Source organism: Centruroides sculpturatus, unplaced genomic scaffold (genome assembly GCF_000671375.1).
Source record: "Centruroides sculpturatus isolate CEXI.00-Female unplaced genomic scaffold, Cexi_2.0 scaffold192, whole genome shotgun sequence".
Taxonomy (NCBI): domain Eukaryota; kingdom Metazoa; phylum Arthropoda; class Arachnida; order Scorpiones; family Buthidae; genus Centruroides; species Centruroides sculpturatus.
The window spans coordinates 581,523-601,232 of record NW_019384565.1 but is presented as its reverse complement, the minus strand read 5'-3'; the positions used below and the strand labels follow the sequence as shown (position 1 = coordinate 601,232).

At 32.5% G+C, this 19,710-nt stretch overlaps 1 protein-coding gene across 1 annotated transcript in view; it reads right to left on the bottom strand.

Moving 5' to 3' along the window:
• Positions 1–19,165, bottom strand: part of LOC111624033 (glutamate synthase 2 [NADH], chloroplastic-like) — an 87,941-nt gene extending 68,776 nt beyond the window's left edge. The window contains exons 1-9 of the mRNA XM_023366799.1: positions 17,508–19,165; positions 16,830–16,951; positions 16,617–16,747; positions 16,405–16,531; positions 14,336–14,464; positions 9,493–9,629; positions 9,203–9,407; positions 7,688–7,799; positions 7,512–7,549 (exon numbers count right to left, since the gene is read on the bottom strand). Coding sequence (XP_023222567.1) covers positions 7,512–7,549; positions 7,688–7,799; positions 9,203–9,407; positions 9,493–9,629; positions 14,336–14,464; positions 16,405–16,531; positions 16,617–16,747; positions 16,830–16,951; positions 17,508–17,547 — 1,041 coding nt within the window. The 5' untranslated portion in view covers positions 17,548–19,165. The remainder of the gene's footprint in view (positions 1–7,511; positions 7,550–7,687; positions 7,800–9,202; positions 9,408–9,492; positions 9,630–14,335; positions 14,465–16,404; positions 16,532–16,616; positions 16,748–16,829; positions 16,952–17,507) is intronic.
• Positions 19,166–19,710: the final 545 nt, after the last annotated feature.

Genomic DNA, 19,710 nt, shown 5'->3' with positions numbered 1-19,710 from the left:
CGGATGCATAAGTGGCTAGGGCTGTGGTCAGCCTGCCGTGCCGGATATCCGCTCGGTGTTCACGTAGGCGGGTGCTTAAAGAGCGTTTGGTTGAGCCGATGTACAGTAGCTCTGCGTTTTGTCTATTGTCATGGAGCGGGATAGAGTAGATACCGGGGAGTCTGGTGCGATCGGGAGGGTCTTTATCGTTCCTTAGGATGCGGAAAATCGTGGGGCATCTTCTGTATGCCAGTCGAATCCCGTGCTCTTTGGCTATTTTTTTATGTATAGTCTTGAGGTGCGGGTTGTATGTGATGGGGATCCGTGTCGAGTTATCCCGTTGCGGGTTGGCGGCGGTCACTGCGGTTACGGTGCGTTTCCGGTGCTGGTACTGTTCAATTAAGCGGTGCGTTATGTTCGGGAAGCCGTGTACAGTTGCTATTTTTTTGATGCGGTCTAATTCATTCGTCAGGGCTTGCTTGGTGGATGAGTGTGAGAACGCCCTCTCCACAAGAGCTCTAAATGCGGCTGCCTTGTATGCGAACGGGTCACAGGAATCAGCTGGTATGTACGTGGGGGTGGACGAGGACTTGTGGTATACGATGTTTGGATGGTGGGTCCTACTATCTTTATTCCGATGTCAAGGAAATGTACTTCCTCTGCGCTAGCTTGTTCCAGCTCGACCGTCAGGCCGAAGGGGTTGTCGTTAACGGTTCTGACAAAGGATGCTATGTTGGGTATCTCCTTCCATAAGATGAGGATGTCATCAACATATCGTTTATACAGGAGGATGCTAGGAAGGAAAGGCGAGAGGGCTTTGGTCTCCAGCTGCCTGACGACCATTTCGCAGAGGTCGCCCGAGAGCGGGCTACCCATCGGTACGCCCTTTTTTTGCCGGTAGATAGTGTCGCCGAATTTAAACACGGAGTCGTAACATGCCAGATGGGCCACCTCGAGTACCTGTTGGTGTAGTGCTTGGTCTTGAACAGTATTAAACATATGAATGAATTAAAAACAAAACCAATCTTAAAAAATCTTTTATAACTGTTGCATGAGCAATTATATTAAACTGGCATCTAATCACAGACCTCTTCAGCATCAGTAAAATGCAGATGAAACAAATAACAAATGTTTTCAGAATCCACCTAATTCCAGTTTCAGGTTGAAATAATTCATTTCTAATTGGAATGCACTGAATAGAATAGTTGTGCAGCATTCAAATTCAAAAAGGCCAGTTGAGACATGTGGTGATCTATCCAGGGTATAACAATGTTACTTACTATTGTGAACCGCCGGGGAGGGTGTAGGTCTCCCGATCCAACAACAGGTTGATGAACCTTCTCACTGTCAGGATGGATTAAATTTTTCTTTTTCCCGCTTTAATGGGATTAAATGGTTAGGGTCGAGTGGCGGAGGGAGGAGTGCGTCGGTAAGATGACAGGCGATATACGAGTAAAAGAGGACACCAATTTAACAAGATAACAGCAATTTATTAGCTACATAGATATTACAATAACTAATTTCAAAGGGAAAAATCTGGGTCCCTGAAACGCGAAGGACCGAGAGAGACTGCACAAAAATTTGTTCCATACCTCTTTATGTCTTTAAATATTCTTAAGGAAAAAAATTATGATATCCAACAGGTTGGTAGGATAAAGATAATAATTTTTGTAGGACACAACATCAATAGGACACAGTATATCAATCGGACACAATATTCGTAGGACACAGTATTAAAGTGACGGCGGATGAACAACTAACCCGAGAGGAGGAAGCAAATGGCTTTTATAGTTTCGTCGTGGCAGAATGGTCATGTGACCAATTGTTATGAGGTAAAAGGTACGCGGATGGGTCAAAGTTGTCCCCGGGCCCATGCTAACTATCAACTTTGGAGTTGGAATGTGGGATTAGTTTCGAAATGGACGGATGTTTACTTGAACGAAAGGGGAGATCAGAATTTTTCTATAATATAGTGATGGACAGCATGCTAATCATTTATTACAAAAAACTTTTACGATATAAGCGTTAAATTAAACACGTATGTCACTAAATTGACGAGCGCTTTCGCCGATACACACTTTCGTCTTCTTCAGGTCATTAGAAGATACTGTATAAGAATTTTTCCCTTTTTTTTTGTTAGATTTTTGTTTAGGTTTTAAAGGAAAATTAAATTGGAGGTTTAGGAAACTGCAGGATATTAATCAGATAATTCGGTAAAAATTCCGGATCACACACTATGTTTGCCATGCTTTAAACTCATCTTCAGAGTTTATGCAATTGGAGCCAAGTGTGGCCATCGGCAATATATATATTTGTATATATCTAAACTTGTATATTTATATAGTCATAAATCTATTCTATTTCAGTGATTTCCTCTATTTCTTTCTTCTATCTGTTCCTGGAACTTTCTGGGATGACTGTTATTACATTTGGGTAGGATTAGCCATTCCACGAGCAGGAGGAGAACAATAGGAGGTAGGCTGACCAGGTGAAAAACAACCAACGAGTTGGTTAGTTTTTGGAAGAGGTTAGACGCATCATTAAGAAGGTTGAAGGGAGATCTAGACGAGAGGATCGTGAGGACAAAGACCGTTAGGAAAGGAGGTACAAAAGGAGATCTGTACTAGCAGAAGTCTTGAAAATGTTTTTTGAACCTCAGAGAGGATTGCAAAGTTTGGTACGGGAAGAAGGATCGTACTTAGGCATTGAATTGGGAAGAGAATTCGAAAATCGAGAACCTTGCAGTCAGCAAAGGGATCGACAAGACGACAAGTACAATAACCTCCAAAAGAACTCCTACCCAAAGAGCATACCAGTGCAGACAAAAGAACAAATTCTGGGTGACTGTAGACTTCCATTCTTCCTCATCCCTCGCTTTCATAGCCCTATTTCTCTCTTTAGGTTAAGTTAATTTTAAGATAGTTTAAGAGTTAGTTAAGTAAAATTTATGTATGTGGTTAGGCTAAGAAAATTATTACATGACTATTCTGCAGGAAAGTTATATTCCCGAATTGTATGAAAACCCAACAAAGAAAAAAATCCCAATGTGATGCACCTCGAATTTTGTAAAGTTTTACAAGAACAGTTGGAATTCTTTATAGAACCTAACCTGTTCGTCGTGAATAAAGAAAGGATTGCGTAACCTAAGAAGTTGTCATGTGCCTTTTCTTTTGTTTGTACATTTCCTTTGCAGGCAACATCACATCACATAATGAACTACCATACAAGGCTGCCTTTAAATATTTCAATGGACTCTAAAAGCCTGATGTGATTTCAATTTTTAGAGGATCTTATGAGCTGATCCTGATTTAGTTTTGCCTCAACTGTCTTCCGAGGCAAACCTAGAGAGCAGTGGTAAATTTTGAATGCTTTATATCACATTTGTATTCCCATATCCTCTATTCTAATGACCTTTTAGCAGCACCAATGTAGACTAGATCCCTCCCAAACCACTCATCTCTTAATGGAATCTTATACACTCCTTGGAGTTTCTGGTGGTTTGGAGGTCTTTCCCATTTCTTAGTATTGAAGAAAGACTGTCACTGTGTTTTGTTTTTATAGATTAAATTAAAAGTTAATACATAAAAAGATTAAATTTTTAAAGCTCTCTTAGGCAAATTCAAAAAATTAAAATATAAGATTTCTAAAACATAAGATGCTTTTTTCATAAAAAGTAGAGAAAATCAAGATTTTGCTGATACTTCAGATTAAGATTGACAGGAAAGCTCAGAAGATGCTGATATTTTGCAAAAGAAAACATCCTCACTTAACAATGCCTAGCAGTGAAGAAAAATTAATATTAAATGTGCAATACATTGTAATTGTCAGTTAATTATTCATTGCTTTAATAAACATATTTCTCTTAATTACAAAAAAACAGTATAATTTTTTAATTTTTTTAATAATTTTTTAAACTGCTTTCAAATTTTTTGAAATGAGAAAAAAACAATGATATAAATAAAAGGACAGAGGAATGTCAAATAACCATGTGGATAGAATGCATTATGATTATTTGACTGATTGTAACCTCTTTGGTTATGCATGCAATTTCCAACAGATGGCATTAAAAAGTAATGTTTTTCTATAAGAAAATGCTTTTCTAAACAAACATTCTGAAAAACACACAGAAATGGACAGAATCCAACAGTTTTTAGCATTAAATTCCTATTTAATTCTTCTACTAATGTACAGTTCAGAATTTTGAAAATCAAATTCACTAATTTTCTATGAATTTTTAAAATCATAGAAAATTTGTAGAATATTAATGAATTTGAGTTCTAATATGAAATAAATATATTAAGTATGAATTATAACATTAAAAAATTGCTTTGTTTCATCTGCTTCTGTTTTCAAGAATGTTTGGAAAAGTCAATTCAACTATTCAAAGTGGGTGTACATAAATACATATAGCACTACACATAGAACCAATATCCAGCAAGAAAATACAAAACTACATGAAAATTTTTCCTTTCAAATGTAATTTTGAATTCTCTTGCTGGATATTGGTTCTGTATAGTACTTATGTTTGGAAAAGTATTTTCCTATAGAAAAAGCACTATATTTTTCTAACACCATTTGCTGGTGATTGCATGCATAAGCAAAGAGGTTACAATCAGCCTTAATGATAATATCTAGTATCATCATTTGCCTGATAAAATTTAATGTTGTGAATTGCAAGAAAAAGTTTTTTCATACAAATTCTATAGAAAAAATTCTATTTACAAAAGTTTCTAAAACAGTTTTACTATTTCTTTTCTATCCTATTCTCTCACTTTTATTCTTTGAGTTGTTAAACTAAGCACTGCTAAGTGATGTTGTCAAACATCACTTAGCAGTGCTTATATGCAAGAGATATGCTAAACTTGTTTTCTAGAAGTGGTGTACACAATAGTCTCACTGGTTCAAGGTTAAATCTGTAGTGCTTGTTTCAGTTACTTTTCTTGCTGCTACAAAGATATCTGCCTCTATGATGGAAAAATTGAATTCTTATATGATGTGATAGTAAAGTTATAAGGTTTTAATCACCATGAATTGATATTCTGTTTGTACAATTTTTCTTTTAAAATACTCAATAGTAAAATAAAATTAGATTTCACAAAATTTGTATATTTAAAACATTTTATTATCTATTTTATGTTGTATAAACTAAATTTAAATTATTAATTTTACCTCCCAAACAAGTCATTGCATTGCAAGAATGAATTAATTTTGAAATATTTCTAATTTTAAATAATTCATAAAACATTCCAACAGCTGCATTGAGATCTGCCATTTTAGAACTGTAGCACTGCTCCATGTAAAGACCTTCAGCAGCACTTTCATAGCAAAAGTAGCAGTGCTACAGAGTTCTGCAGAGAATGCTGAATTTAACAACAAGCTTGTAGTGTGCTTCACACTATATAGTTCTTTATGCATTCAGACCTGTATATACTATATATATACAGGTAGCCCTCGGTTTACGCCGGTTCAATTTATGCCGAGTCACAATAACACCGCTGCGCAATTTGCCGTTTCGAGGTGTAATTCCCTGATTTTCCCTATGCTAGATTAATAGTTTATATAGATTCATTTCAGTGTTGATGTATTTACCGAGCCACAACATTGTACATTCGTTAAAACAAAGATTTTTATTGAATATATTTATTTTTTTCTGTTTAATATTATTGGGTATGTATACATTTGCGTTAAATTAATATTAAAATACTAAACGTTTAGGTACCCATGAGTCAAGATATTAAACTTAATAGTCCAATAAATGGCGTCTGAATCCATAGCGCCATTGGGTATCAGTTCATTCAGGAAAACACCTTACTACGCAATAGCACTTCCGGCAATCACAAATTATCGTTAGTGAGACAAATCTACTTCTCATTGGCCAAATGATATTTATCTCTCCTTAGCCAGCTTGAATTTTCCCGCTCAAACTGACCTTATATATGCGCTACAGCGACCGGTGGTCGACCAATCAGTGTCTTCGCTCGTCTGTAGCTCTACGTCGGGTTAACGTATCCTTTCAACTAAGGAAAGTTTGACGGATGAAGTTTGTGAGTTAGACAATGATTGGGAGTGAAGTGCAAATGTAAAAAGGATCATCATATTCGACCATATTCCGAAATTCTTAATGAAAGAAATCAAAAATGTAAACAATTAAAGATGGATACTTTTTTCCGAAAAATGTAAAAAATTCAAAACTAAAATTTTTAAATAAAAACATTTTACTTTATTTTATGTTAAAATACATTTTAAAGATTAAATTTATATGTATTTTGTATTATATTGTATTAATAAACAAAATTATTAGCTTATTTTTCACTTATGTAGAACCTAACCCTATACCTCACTGTAAATATGGGTTCATTTTATGCCGATTCGATTTGCACCGGCTTTTGTAGGAATGGAACTGCGGTGTAAACCGAGGGCTATCTGACAAAAATACGACAAAAAAAATTATTGTTGTATGTGTCGAAACTATGTCTTCTTTTTATTGTTTGGTTCAATGTCACGACTAGGTGAATTCATAGACACTTGGCAATTTTCATCATCAACTTTCTATTTCAGAACTTTATTTGTCGAGACATGTTTTGGGCTCTAGAGCCCAAAACGCGTCTTGACAAATAAAGTTCTATGAATTCCAAAGTGCCAAGTGTCTATAAATTCACCCAGTTGTGACATTGAACAAACAAAATATATATATATATTTTTTGCTGTGTTTTCCTCTCTGTACCTTCATTTATTCTGTACTATTACCTTCTTTTCAACAGTCTGTACAAAGTCAGCCTCTGGTTTGGCCAATGGAAGTCATGTGGGGGAGGGAGGATAACCTCTCGGGAAGTGCTGGGAAGGTCGTGTGTGAGCTCTTTTTTTGTTTGTGCTTGTGCCCTGCTTGTTGTTCCCACCTGAAGTTGAGAGAGAGGAAGAATGCACATGAAAGTGTGGATGACCATCCATCGAGTGAAAGAAATGCCTAGAGGGAGTGATCAAAAACCACGAGGTCATCATGAAGAAATCCATCCTCATTGGATTGTGTATATTTGTGAATGTTAGGTGAGTATGTACTCAAAGCATAGATACTAGAGAAAAGTTTTGTCTGAGAACATTAAAAATATTTCTTTTGTCATGTTCAAGTGAGTGAAAATTGTTAACCCTAACATGTAACACATCTTGAACCACAAAACCTCCCTCTTTTTTTTTTTTATATCTTCTTGCTCTGTTTCACATGCTTCTTCATCTCTTCTTTATGCATTCAGACCATGAAATTAGCGTTTAAGTATAATTGGTAACCATTATATTGTTGGTGAAACAAGATTTGTCAGGGTAGAAGTGGATTGTAAGTAGCTGATTTGCTATGAGGGTTCTCATTTGTTATATGCTGAGTAACCCTCAAGAGGAGGAAGGGAGAGGAAAGGTGAATCATGTCTTAAGATTGTGTAATGTGAATTATCAAATGTAAAGATTAAAAACCCAGTTTGTTGTTAAGTATACTCGTTCTTTGTTTGTTTGTTCCACAGATTTATGCACTGCTGTAACATCACAAGCTGCTTATCTTCACTTTGAACATGTGCACCAAAAGCTATTTTTACAATTACATAATACTTATTTTTAAAAACTTGAGCACTTAAGAATTTATAATAAATTTGTTGTTTTGTTAATATGGTCATTTATAATACTGAAACCACATCATATAAAAAATTGTTTTAAATTAAAATACCTGGTCCATCCCAAGGCTCCATAGAACAACTGCTCCATCTATAGAACTTTTTCTTTGTTTCATTCATCAATGAGTCATTTTGCCAAGCCTCTGGAATCATTGTCATTACTGCCTATATAATAAAAATAAATAAATTTATTTAAGGTAAAAATTTATTGTTACTATAGTTATTATTTTTAAATGTTTTTTAGAATATTAAATCACATTTTTATTTTTCCATTTTAAGTAAATATTAACAATTAAAGAAAACAAGAAATATGAAAAAGTTAGCAAGGGTTCTTGCACAACTTTCCTATCATTTAAACAGGAAGGAATAATGATAATTTTCAATTACATTATGATATAAAATTTAAATAATAATAAAAGCTTAATTTTTGAACAATTTTGTTGATATATGATAAATATTCTTTTCTGAAAAATAGCTATCTGTTATAGATGCCATCTGTTATAGATTTTATTAAAAATGAGCAACTGTATACTAATTGTATTGTTGTAACAATTGCTCGTCATTTCTGTATACAAGATTAAATTGTCAGTTACAAAGCCCTTGTTTTTAAGCTTCTAGAATGTTCCATCACCCATTATTGCCTGGAGGGGCAATAAATCCAATGGAGGAGCAGGAAAGGATATATATTGACTCATGGCTGAGAAAGCAACTCTCTTTTATTTTCAGTGCCATTATGGGAAGAACACAAAGGCAATCAGCAACAATGATACCATGCAAGGGAAGAATGACAAAAGTTAACTGACTCTGTTCCAATCAAAGTGAGAACCAGGAGAAGGCAGCAATTATGTGACACAAAAATTTGAGGAACTTCTCTTATTATAGTGTCACCTCTCCCCTGTATTTTTCAATTGATTACTGGTGGTAGAATTGTCATGTAAGAAAATTCACGAATTAAACTAATACATAATTGTTGCGAAAAGACAAAATGACTGTAATGGGAACCTAAAGCTTTGTAAATATTGATTACTCTCTGAATATTGTGTGTATAAGATTTGATGTTAACTCAGCTTCAAATTGAGAAATTAAAAACTTACAATGTAAAATAAAATGACTCATTATCATCTTCCAGTTTCCATTTAAATCAATAACTATATTGCTTGTTTCATCTGTTTAAATTGTTAGTTGTGATACTATGTTGATATCTATTATATATAGAGTAAAAAAAAAAACAATCCTTTACTAATTCCTTTACTAACCAGTGCCACTCAATAGATGCCACTCACATGAATAAATCATGCTATCAATGACAGGATTACAATTGTTTTTTTTTCTTAAAGATGCAAAAAATTACTAAATTATAGTCTATTTTAAGATAATTCATTTAATGGTCTCCATTCTAAACAGATAAATTACTGATTATATGTTTACTTGAAATTTATCATAATTTCTGTTATAATTTAAATTATTTTACAACTAGTATGAAAATCAATGCTAATAGATTAAAATCTTAGCAGAAGTATAATTAAGATGGGATATAAATAGTGTATATAACATAGGAAGAATAATACCTCTGGCATTGATCTTTGGCCTACAATTGTTAGAAATTCTAAAACATTATCTAAAGCACCAGAATCTGACGTTCCAGGTTCAACAACAGGATAAAGCTTTGACAAAACCTCTTCAAACTCAGTAGACTTCATTATACCTTCTCGTGCTTGCATCAAATTTATATTACCTCTTAATGTATTAATTTCACCATTGTGTGCAAGACATCTATTTAAATAGTAAACAATTATTTAAATTAAATTTTAAATTGTATTCTAAAATATCTTAAAATTTACAATAAGAATTCTTCTACCTTAATGGATGTGCTCTTTCCCAACTTGGAAAAGTATTTGTAGAAAACCGAGCATGCACTAATGCAAGATAAGTTTCAAATTCTGGATCTCTAAGATCATTAAAATATGTCCATAATTGCGTGGAAGTCAATAATCCCTATGAAATAAAATGTAAAACCTTAATTTTTATTTGTATTATAATATATAATTTATATAACATTACAAAGAATATATCATTACGTAGAATATGTATAAATATAGTGAATTCATAGACACTGGGCAATTTTCATCATCAACTTTCTATTTCAGAACTTTATTTGTCGAGACATGTTTTGGGCTCTAGAGCCCAAAACGCGTCTTGACAAATAAAGTTCTATGAATTCCAAAGTGCCAAGTGTCTATAAATTCACCCAGTTGTGACATTGAACAAACAAAATATATATATATATTTTTTGCTGTGTTTTCCTCTCTGTACCTTCATTTATTCTGTACTATTACCTTCTTTTCAACAGTCTGTACAAAGTCAGCCTCTGGTTTGGCCAATGGAAGTCATGTGGGGGAGGGAGGATAACCTCTCGAGAAGTGCTGGGAAGGTCGTGTGTGAGCTCTTTTTTTGTTTGTGCTTGTGCCCTGCTTGTTGTTCCCACCTGAAGTTGAGAGAGAGGAAGAATGCACATGAAAGTGTGGATGACCATCCATCGAGTGAAAGAAATGCCTAGAGGGAGTGATCAAAAACCACGAGGTCATCATGAAGAAATCCATCCTCATTGGATTGTGTATATTTGTGAATGTTAGGTGAGTATGTACTCAAAGCATAGATACTAGAGAAAAGTTTTGTCTGAGAACATTAAAAATATTTCTTTTGTCATGTTCAAGTGAGTGAAAATTGTTAACCCTAACATGTAACACATCTTGAACCACAAAACCTCCCTCTTTTTTTTTTTTATATCTTCTTGCTCTGTTTCACATGCTTCTTCATCTCTTCTTTATGCATTCAGACCATGAAATTAGCGTTTAAGTATAATTGGTAACCATTATATTGTTGGTGAAACAAGATTTGTCAGGGTAGAAGTGGATTGTAAGTAGCTGATTTGCTATGAGGGTTCTCATTTGTTATATGCTGAGTAACCCTCAAGAGGAGGAAGGGAGAGGAAAGGTGAATCATGTCTTAAGATTGTGTAATGTGAATTATCAAATGTAAAGATTAAAAACCCAGTTTGTTGTTAAGTATACTCGTTCTTTGTTTGTTTGTTCCACAGATTTATGCACTGCTGTAACATCACAAGCTGCTTATCTTCACTTTGAACATGTGCACCAAAAGCTATTTTTACAATTACATAATACTTATTTTTAAAAACTTGAGCACTTAAGAATTTATAATAAATTTGTTGTTTTGTTAATATGGTCATTTATAATACTGAAACCACATCATATAAAAAATTGTTTTAAATTAAAATACCTGGTCCATCCCAAGGCTCCATAGAACAACTGCTCCATCTATAGAACTTTTTCTTTGTTTCATTCATCAATGAGTCATTTTGCCAAGCCTCTGGAATCATTGTCATTACTGCCTATATAATAAAAATAAATAAATTTATTTAAGGTAAAAATTTATTGTTACTATAGTTATTATTTTTAAATGTTTTTTAGAATATTAAATCACATTTTTATTTTTCCATTTTAAGTAAATATTAACAATTAAAGAAAACAAGAAATATGAAAAAGTTAGCAAGGGTTCTTGCACNTAGTTTTTTTTTTTTTATATAACAACATTTTGTTCAATAATATTAATATCTAATTATATTTATAATTAAAGTACCCATAATTAAAACACTCCTATTCAAAGCTGTGTAGAAAGAGATTTACTTGTCCAAATGAAATTAAATCTGTTTGATGACATTTCAAGACGTGGAAGACATTCCCATAAAAATAAAATTAGTACCAAAACTTACCACTATGACACTTTTGATGCAGCAAGAATTGATAATAGCAGTCAGTCACCACCTGAAGCAGACCTCGGTGGAGGTCAAAAGCATTTGTGGAGTTTACTACAGACATAACACTTGTAAAAAAGGGTTTCATGGATTGTTATTATTCAACACAGTGTTAAGTAGTTGGAAGTCGTTTTGTCTTAGCAGTTTCCTTTGCATAAGCACATTTGTTGCAGCCAAGTTCTGGGTATAAAAGTCCACAGCTGTTAAATGTCATTCTTATCATTACAATGACTACAACCTTGACAAAACACATTTTTATGAAACTGTTTTATGAAAACAACTCTATTTTGGGAATTTTGTCATCATAAGAATTTATGAGACTCCAAAAGCTCATGGGAGAATCCTCAAATCAAGTGAGCCCATGAGCAAACTAGACATCTGAACATTCAACCCAGTTAAGGGTGCAAATTTATCATTTTACAAGTTACTGAAGATGTTGCTACAGCTGATGTTGAGCAGCCAATAAATAATGTTGCAGGCAGGCTCCAATAGTGCACATGCAGTGTCATGGTGGTTGCATTATCCTATAATACAGTATGGAATGTACTGTATCACAGATCAGTAAAATCTGATTCTTCCAATACTGTCCTATGGCAGCATTGGATTTTTTGTTGGAATTAATAAGACAGCAATGACAGGCAGACAAATTGCTGTAAGAAGATTCTCTTGGCCTTGGCTAGAATTATGGCAGTAAGTTGATGCATTATTATTCATATAGAATCAGTCACAACCAGCAATTGCTTGCCACTGACAGCAATACCAAATTGATTATTGCATTGACTTTCTTTGCTGGATTGGAAATAGCTATGGAAGAATCTGTGGCTACAAGACACTTTTCACTTCAGAGAAACAATTAACACTCCTAAATATCATATTTGGGCCACATAAAACCCTCATGTTTTCTAGCAGATTCCACTGTAATGAACTAAAATTACAGTCTAGTATGGATTTACAGCCACAACAAAGAAGCTAGTCCCAATGGACCTGTACTCTGTGACAGGGCAAAGATACTGAGACATGCTCAATGTTTTTGTCATACTCCAACTACAACAGTAACAATGCCCTGAATCAACCATTTTCATGACAGATGGAGGACCTTGTCACAGAGGATGCTATATACAACAGTTTCAATGACATGTTACCATTAATCTGAATAATTAGTCATCCATTTTCTACCTCCTCACTGCCTCATTGTCCAGATCTTAATTTGTATGAATTTTTGTTGTGGTTCTTTGCCAGATTGGAAGTGGATGTGTTGTGGTCATGGAAGAGTCTGTGGCTACAAGGCACAGTTTTACTTCAGGGAAATAACACTTTTAAATGTAATATTTGGGCCACAGAAAAGGGAGACACTTAAGAGTGGTTTATCAAGAACATGTTGCAAATTTGGTAGACTTGAGAGACACTGCATGTCAGAAGCATCAGAAAATCAATTATAGTTGGCTATTGAACACACTGTTCATTGCCTGTTCAAAACCATAATCAGGTTTTACACTTTAAGACCTCATCAAACAGGATCCTCTGCATTGCTAAGATCTTGGTATAGTATGAGTATCTTGTACAAATAAAATATTTGTTGATTGTAGTGCCAAAAGGGCATAGTGATAAAGTTTTTAATATTTTTTACAGATGTGTCTTTTGCATATTCTGAAACGTCTCTACACCAGATTTGGTTGCATCTGAACTGCTAAATATCTCTCTAGATAGCATTGAGTAGAAGTACTTAAATTAAGGTCACCTGGTATAATTAAATAATTTTAATAATTATTTACTCTTACAGAATTAAGGTAAAGAAGGTACAGATGATATAGAATTTACATTTCACACCTTGTTTCTTTAAAAAAAAATCTTGTTTGAAAATTTTTAAATGTGAATTCTGATTAAGAACCTGAATGCTCCAACAACTGAGTCTTCTTGTTCTATTTTTAAAGTCCAAAGCACAATCTGATGCTGAGATTAGGAAAGCTCCTAAAACATTTGTTGTCAATCTTTCTTTCTTGACTTAAAAGTAAGCAGCTATTTATTGATTATTATAAATATAAAAAGATTAGCATTCGTTCTTTTTATTTTGAAGTTTTCATTAAAATTTCCATTCCTTCATTACAATAAAAAAATTTAACACTTGAAAATATAGATTTCTGTTTTATTAACATAATAATTATCAATTTGATTCATTAAAATTACAAAATTCATATTAATAAAATAAATTTTTATGCTACATTTTCAATATTATAAACATTAAATATAGAATTATCAAACTAACTTTATTCTAACTATTAGCATTTTTAACTAAAAATTACAGGTTAGTCAAAGTAGGTCTATATGATTTTTTGAAGAATTATGATGGTTAATGTTACCTATGGTGACTAAAATGGCGGCGCTTTAGTTAGGTTTGTTTCATTTCGGTTAGATTAACTATATTTTTAGTAGACGTTTCCTTCCTTTATTTTTTTACTTTGTTCAAGAACTACTGTAAATCAATAACTAGTGACATTAAACACTCGGCAGCCTGCCGGTGGCTTCCCTCTGGGAGGTCCGTCGGGAGCATGAACAGTCAGAAGCGTGGTCATTTTAGTCACCATAGGTAACATTAACCATTATGACAAATCATCACATTTATTTGAATGTTTTAGGATACATATTTCCATTCTTAAAATATGTCAATGATGTTTTATGTTATTAATACTATTAATGACATTGTATGAATGAAAATATGAATGAAAAATAAAATGAAATAATTTATTAATATACACAGTATTTTATTTTCATATTTTCCAAAAATAATGAAAAAATATATAAGAATAAATTGTTCTACATATTGAATATAATTAATTATAAGCTCTTTTTTTAAATTTGCTTTCATATTTACCTGTTTTTTAAAATCATTTTGTTTCATTTTTGGACCAATTATAAACACTTGTTGCATGTAGGGTTCAGATGACTGAGCTACTTTTCCCAATAAATTATCATTGGTCTCAATACATCTCCAATGTATAACCTTGATTTGGAAAAAGTATCAAATTAATTAATTAAACTATTGTAGTTATTAATTTTCTAAAATATAATCATTATAATTATTAAAATAGTTACTAAATTTCTTAATATATATGATTTCTATCTGATGTAAAATTTGAAGAAAAACTTCATTAGATATGAAATATCATATCTAACAAAAATTTTTACTGTAAAAGTTTGTCTAATGGAGAATTATTTCTAATAAAATTGTAAACAAAACTGTCCAAAAATGGGGGCATCTTTTCTAAAAATCTACATATTCCAGCACCAACTTTTAGTAGATAAAAAGCAGAGGAAACCCCAAAAGAAGGTATAGATGGAAGTAAGCAAGACAACTGTATGTCACCAGTTCCTTTTTCAGAAATTTTTAGAAATTTTAATTGAAAATGTTTTGTGTTTTTTAACAGGACTTTTTGTAATTTTTCCGGCGACAAGTAGCCTAAAAAGAAAGGTCAGTCGCCGAAAATGTGTTAGTCTTGGAACATAAAAAGTAATAAATGGTGATCCTTTTTGGACAGTTTTGTCTACAATTTTATTAGAAAAATTTTTAGTTCCTGGCAATCTTAAAAATACAAAATCAAAACCGTAAAGAAGCATATACCAATTTCATGAATTATTTAAAGAAATTATTGTTTAGACCAGGGGTGGCCAACCTTTTAAGCAGGCGGGCCAAATTTCAGAAATAATATTTCATGCCGGGCCACGCACCTAATTTTTTTTTTTAAATTAAAGTAAACAAGCAAGCGTGCTACAGCTTCAACAGCATCATTGCTTTCCAGTAGGTGAGATCGTGGTCAAACACTTGCCTGGTTTAATGTAAAAAAAAAAACACAAAAAATAGGTATATTTATTTTTTTTGAAGAAAATAAAACAAAACCGAGAATCATTTATTTAATAACCGAGAAACATATTTATTAGACAATTTAAAAATATTTAAAAGTGAGACATCTGACTTTGTTTTACAGAACTAACAAGTAAGTGCATCAAAATTGATCTGGACTGATGTAGTCGCTACACGCAAACAGTTTTCCAAATGAACATCAGTAATTCGTGTTCTCACTTGTGATTTGATGTACTTCATACGACTAAAAAGTTGTTCACACGCATAAGTGTTTCCAAATAGCGAAACCATTGACAGAGCATGTTTGTAAAACGCAAGATATTTATCCTTGTCCAAATACGTTTCATAGAACTCTTCCAAACCTTCTTAACTCTTCTAATGTTCATTTGGTGATATGTACAATAAAGTTAACATTTATGTTCATTTGACCTAGCTCCGCGGGCCGCAACACGACTCCCGGCGGGCCGCATGCGGCCCGCGGGCCTCATGTTGGCCACCCCTGGTTTAGACAAAAGCATTTATATTTCATCATATTCCAAATACATACAATAATTTGTAATGCATCAGAATTATACTTTGACATTATTGACATTATAAATTAAAAGTATTTTGTAATTTTAATTCTTAAAAAATACTGAATGAAGAAAAGTACTCCATTTTTCTCTAAAAGAAATCATTTCATTTTGATAATGATCCATATAATGAATCTAGATACTTAAAATATTTCAAAGAAAGACATTTCTTTTTCAATCTGGAGAATATATTAAATAATCATAAGAAACAATTTAATTACATTCAGAATATAATTTTTTTTTATTCTTGTCAATGGATAAATATGTAACAATTGCTTCAATTCTATAATAAATTATGATTATGAAGTAAAATATTATCATGTCAATATATAAAAAAAATGTCAAAGCAGATTGTAATTGCAATTATAACTTATCATTTCTGAAAAGTTAATCTCTGAATAAATATTACATTCATAGATTAATGTTATATAAAATCAAGTTATTAAATTTGCATCAACAGCTTTGAAACTTCAATTATCATACTGAATATTAAAAGAATTCATAATTTACCTTCAAACCATATTTTTCTGCTAAATTTTCAAATAATGTTTTGGAAGTTTCTGATGAATTTTCCTCCATAAAAATTATTCCTGTAGCATATTCTCCCAATGATGGCAAATTTACATCAGAATCATTTCTAAAAACAGAGAAAAAGTAATAAATAAAGAATAATCTAATTAGTAATTTTTGCATGCTATTTTCCACCAATTTTAAATACTAACTTCAATCTTTTTGTATAGAATGAATGAGGAATTGCTGTCATAATTCCAGCTCCATCTCCTGTATTGTTATCACAGGCGCACGCTCCTCGATGCTCCATCCTTTCAGAAATAGTTTGGGCATCGCGTAGTAGCTAAATTTAAATAAATTTTAAAAATTAATAAAATAACTGTTACATATTGATAATTGTGAATTATCATAGATTTAAAAATAACCTGATGAGAAGCTTTTCCATCTATATTAACAATGAATCCAACACCACATGCTTCCTTCTCAAATTGAGGATCATAAAGTCCTCTTGCAAGTGGTAATCCATAATTAAATACCATTCTAAATCCTACAGAATATTAAAAAGTTATTAGAATAATCTTTAAATATTTGTTAACTGACATTATATTTTCTACAAATGAAGTTTTGATATATAAAATTGATTAATTGGTAGACTAAGTACTGTCCATAAGTTATACAACTTAACAATGATGATTTAATTAATTTGTGAAATTTTATTATGATATGCTTTGATGATTTTATGATAATGATGATATAATATGATTATGTTAGTATGCTTAGTGCAACTAAATTTATATTCATAACATTAATCCTTTACAGAATAGAATTTTATGTTATTCTATTCTGTAAAGGATATATATTGTTCTAACAAGGAATGAGTGTAATATGTGCAGCATTTAAATCAATAATTTATGTATAAACAAATTATTGATTTAAATGCTGTTTATATGTAAAATAAGCATTTGCATACTCTCTTTAGTATGGGGAATAGCTGGAGTGTTGTAAGAAAAATGCTAATTTTTAAATAAAAATTATGACTTTCACTGCAGTTATTACAGACAGTGATTTTTCTAGTTATAATTTATTTCCTCTCTCTGTCTTACTTTTTCTTATCATCCAGAATGTCTTTTTTATTTTCCACATCACACCATCTTTGTTTTCCACATCACACCATCTTTTATTTCACACATCACACAAAACCATCTTTGTAAAATCTCACAAATCTCAGAGAGCTATCTGGTTTCTTTTCTTGAGAAAGTTCATATCATACGGTCTGTATATTCTTAAGTGACGAATCAGATGTTTCTTCTTTTTGGGCAAAGAAACTGTAGCACTGCTCAATAATTTAGTCTAATTGTAAAAGTAACTCATTTCCTTCTGATGATGAGTCATAATTGATTTAACTGCCAACATAAGGGAACTAACATTGCCAGACTTGAAAATGCAATTTATCATATCTGCCATTTAAAATTATCATATTTGAGCTAAAATTCTTATACCTACACCAACATACAATTACTGTAAATAAAAATATTAATCTTGGTTCTTTCCCAATTGAATGAATCCGAGAAGGTCGTTCGGTCGTTTGTAATAAAATGCATACAATATTGTCGGCATATACCATATATCGGTGTTAGACTCGTTAAATGAAGTGTTTACGTGAAAATATCAAATTCTTTAAAAACATTGACAAAAGGATAAAGCAGCCTGTCCACTGACACTGCTAGTCAAATGCATACTTGCCAACCATCAGCATACAAAATGCTGATGGTTGGCAAGTATGCATTTGACTAGCAGCTCAGTTTGACTTTAAAACTCAATTGAGGAGTGTCATAAAAGTATGCCACAAAAGCATATCCAAGAGAAAGTGCATAGCCTTTACAGCTCATGGCCAGATCATAGCAAGAGGTGTTGTCAACTTCATACTAATGCTGAAATTTATTCCCTAGAGATCATACTTCAGATACCCATTTGAAAGAATATTCAAATCACTATAAAGAATATTAAATTTAATTTAAGTACCAAGTTAATTAATAATATAAATGATTTCAAATTTAACATGAAAAAAACTGAAAATTAGGAATAATTTTGCAGTATATAGATCTATTTGTAATAATTAATTTAATTTTAAATTAAAATTCCACGAATATATGCAAAAACTGTTAAACAAGGAATGAAATTTTAATACTGAGCTTTATAAAATGTTTTACCTTACATGAGACATTAAAACAACCGCTATAGTTAATATTAATACACTCTGCAAGAAGAGCTTTCTTCTTCCAATCTCGAATCAAACAATACTTCGGAGGAAGAGGAAAAAATATCAACACAACAGGATTCGAAGAGATCAAACAGCTCATCGTCAAAATAAGACGTACAATGGAAAAAATGACTACAAATCAACCAAATCAAAACTGAATACTCGGCGACGACAGGAAATTTTTCATGGACATTCTGTCCCTTATACTTATATGGAGACAGACTGAATCATTCCCTCCCAACCTGCTCGAGCCAGAACCACGTGGTCGAACCCACGATGAGCTTGATTAAAATTTTAAAATGGCATTCAAAGTGTCAACAGATTACGGAGAAACTTAAATTGAATTTCTTGAGATTCTTAATTCCTTTAATTGTTATTTTAGCAAAAAAAAAAAAAAAAAATTAGGTTGGGCTTCTATTGCCGACCGCTTCCAGTAGTCGACCATCTAAACCAGTGTTTCTCAACCTCTAACGAATCGTCTCCCCCTTCTATAAAACCGTTACGTAGTATCGCCCCCTTCACTTCAAAATTCCGATGCCGAGGGCCAAGGCTAACGCCAAATTCGTAGTGCATTGAATAGACTAGTGACTAGTATAATGTTATTTGTTTAATTATTGTACGATATAACGAATAAAATATCTAATTAATCTTAATATAATGTTTTACTATATCGCCCAGAAAATTGTTTGTCGCCTCCCAAAATATAAATTGTTACTAATCGCCCCCTCAACATGGAAAAACGCCCACATGTGAGCGATATCGCCCCCGTTGAGAAACACTGATCTAAAGGAAACCGTGCATAATTAGTCAATTTGAACAGTTCTAGATGAGCTATCTTTTCAGGAAGCATCATATAATGATCCCATTCTCAATGGCATGTAAAAATAACAGGTTGCTTCACTCACGGGAATTGGAAAAGTTATTGCGAAACACCTTTTCTAGTAGTCGACCACGTAAGGTATTGTCAGGTCTAAACGATAAAAAAAAGTTCTGTGTTTCAGGTGCGTATTTTCGGAGGCCAAGGTAGCAGCCTACTGCTCTTGGGG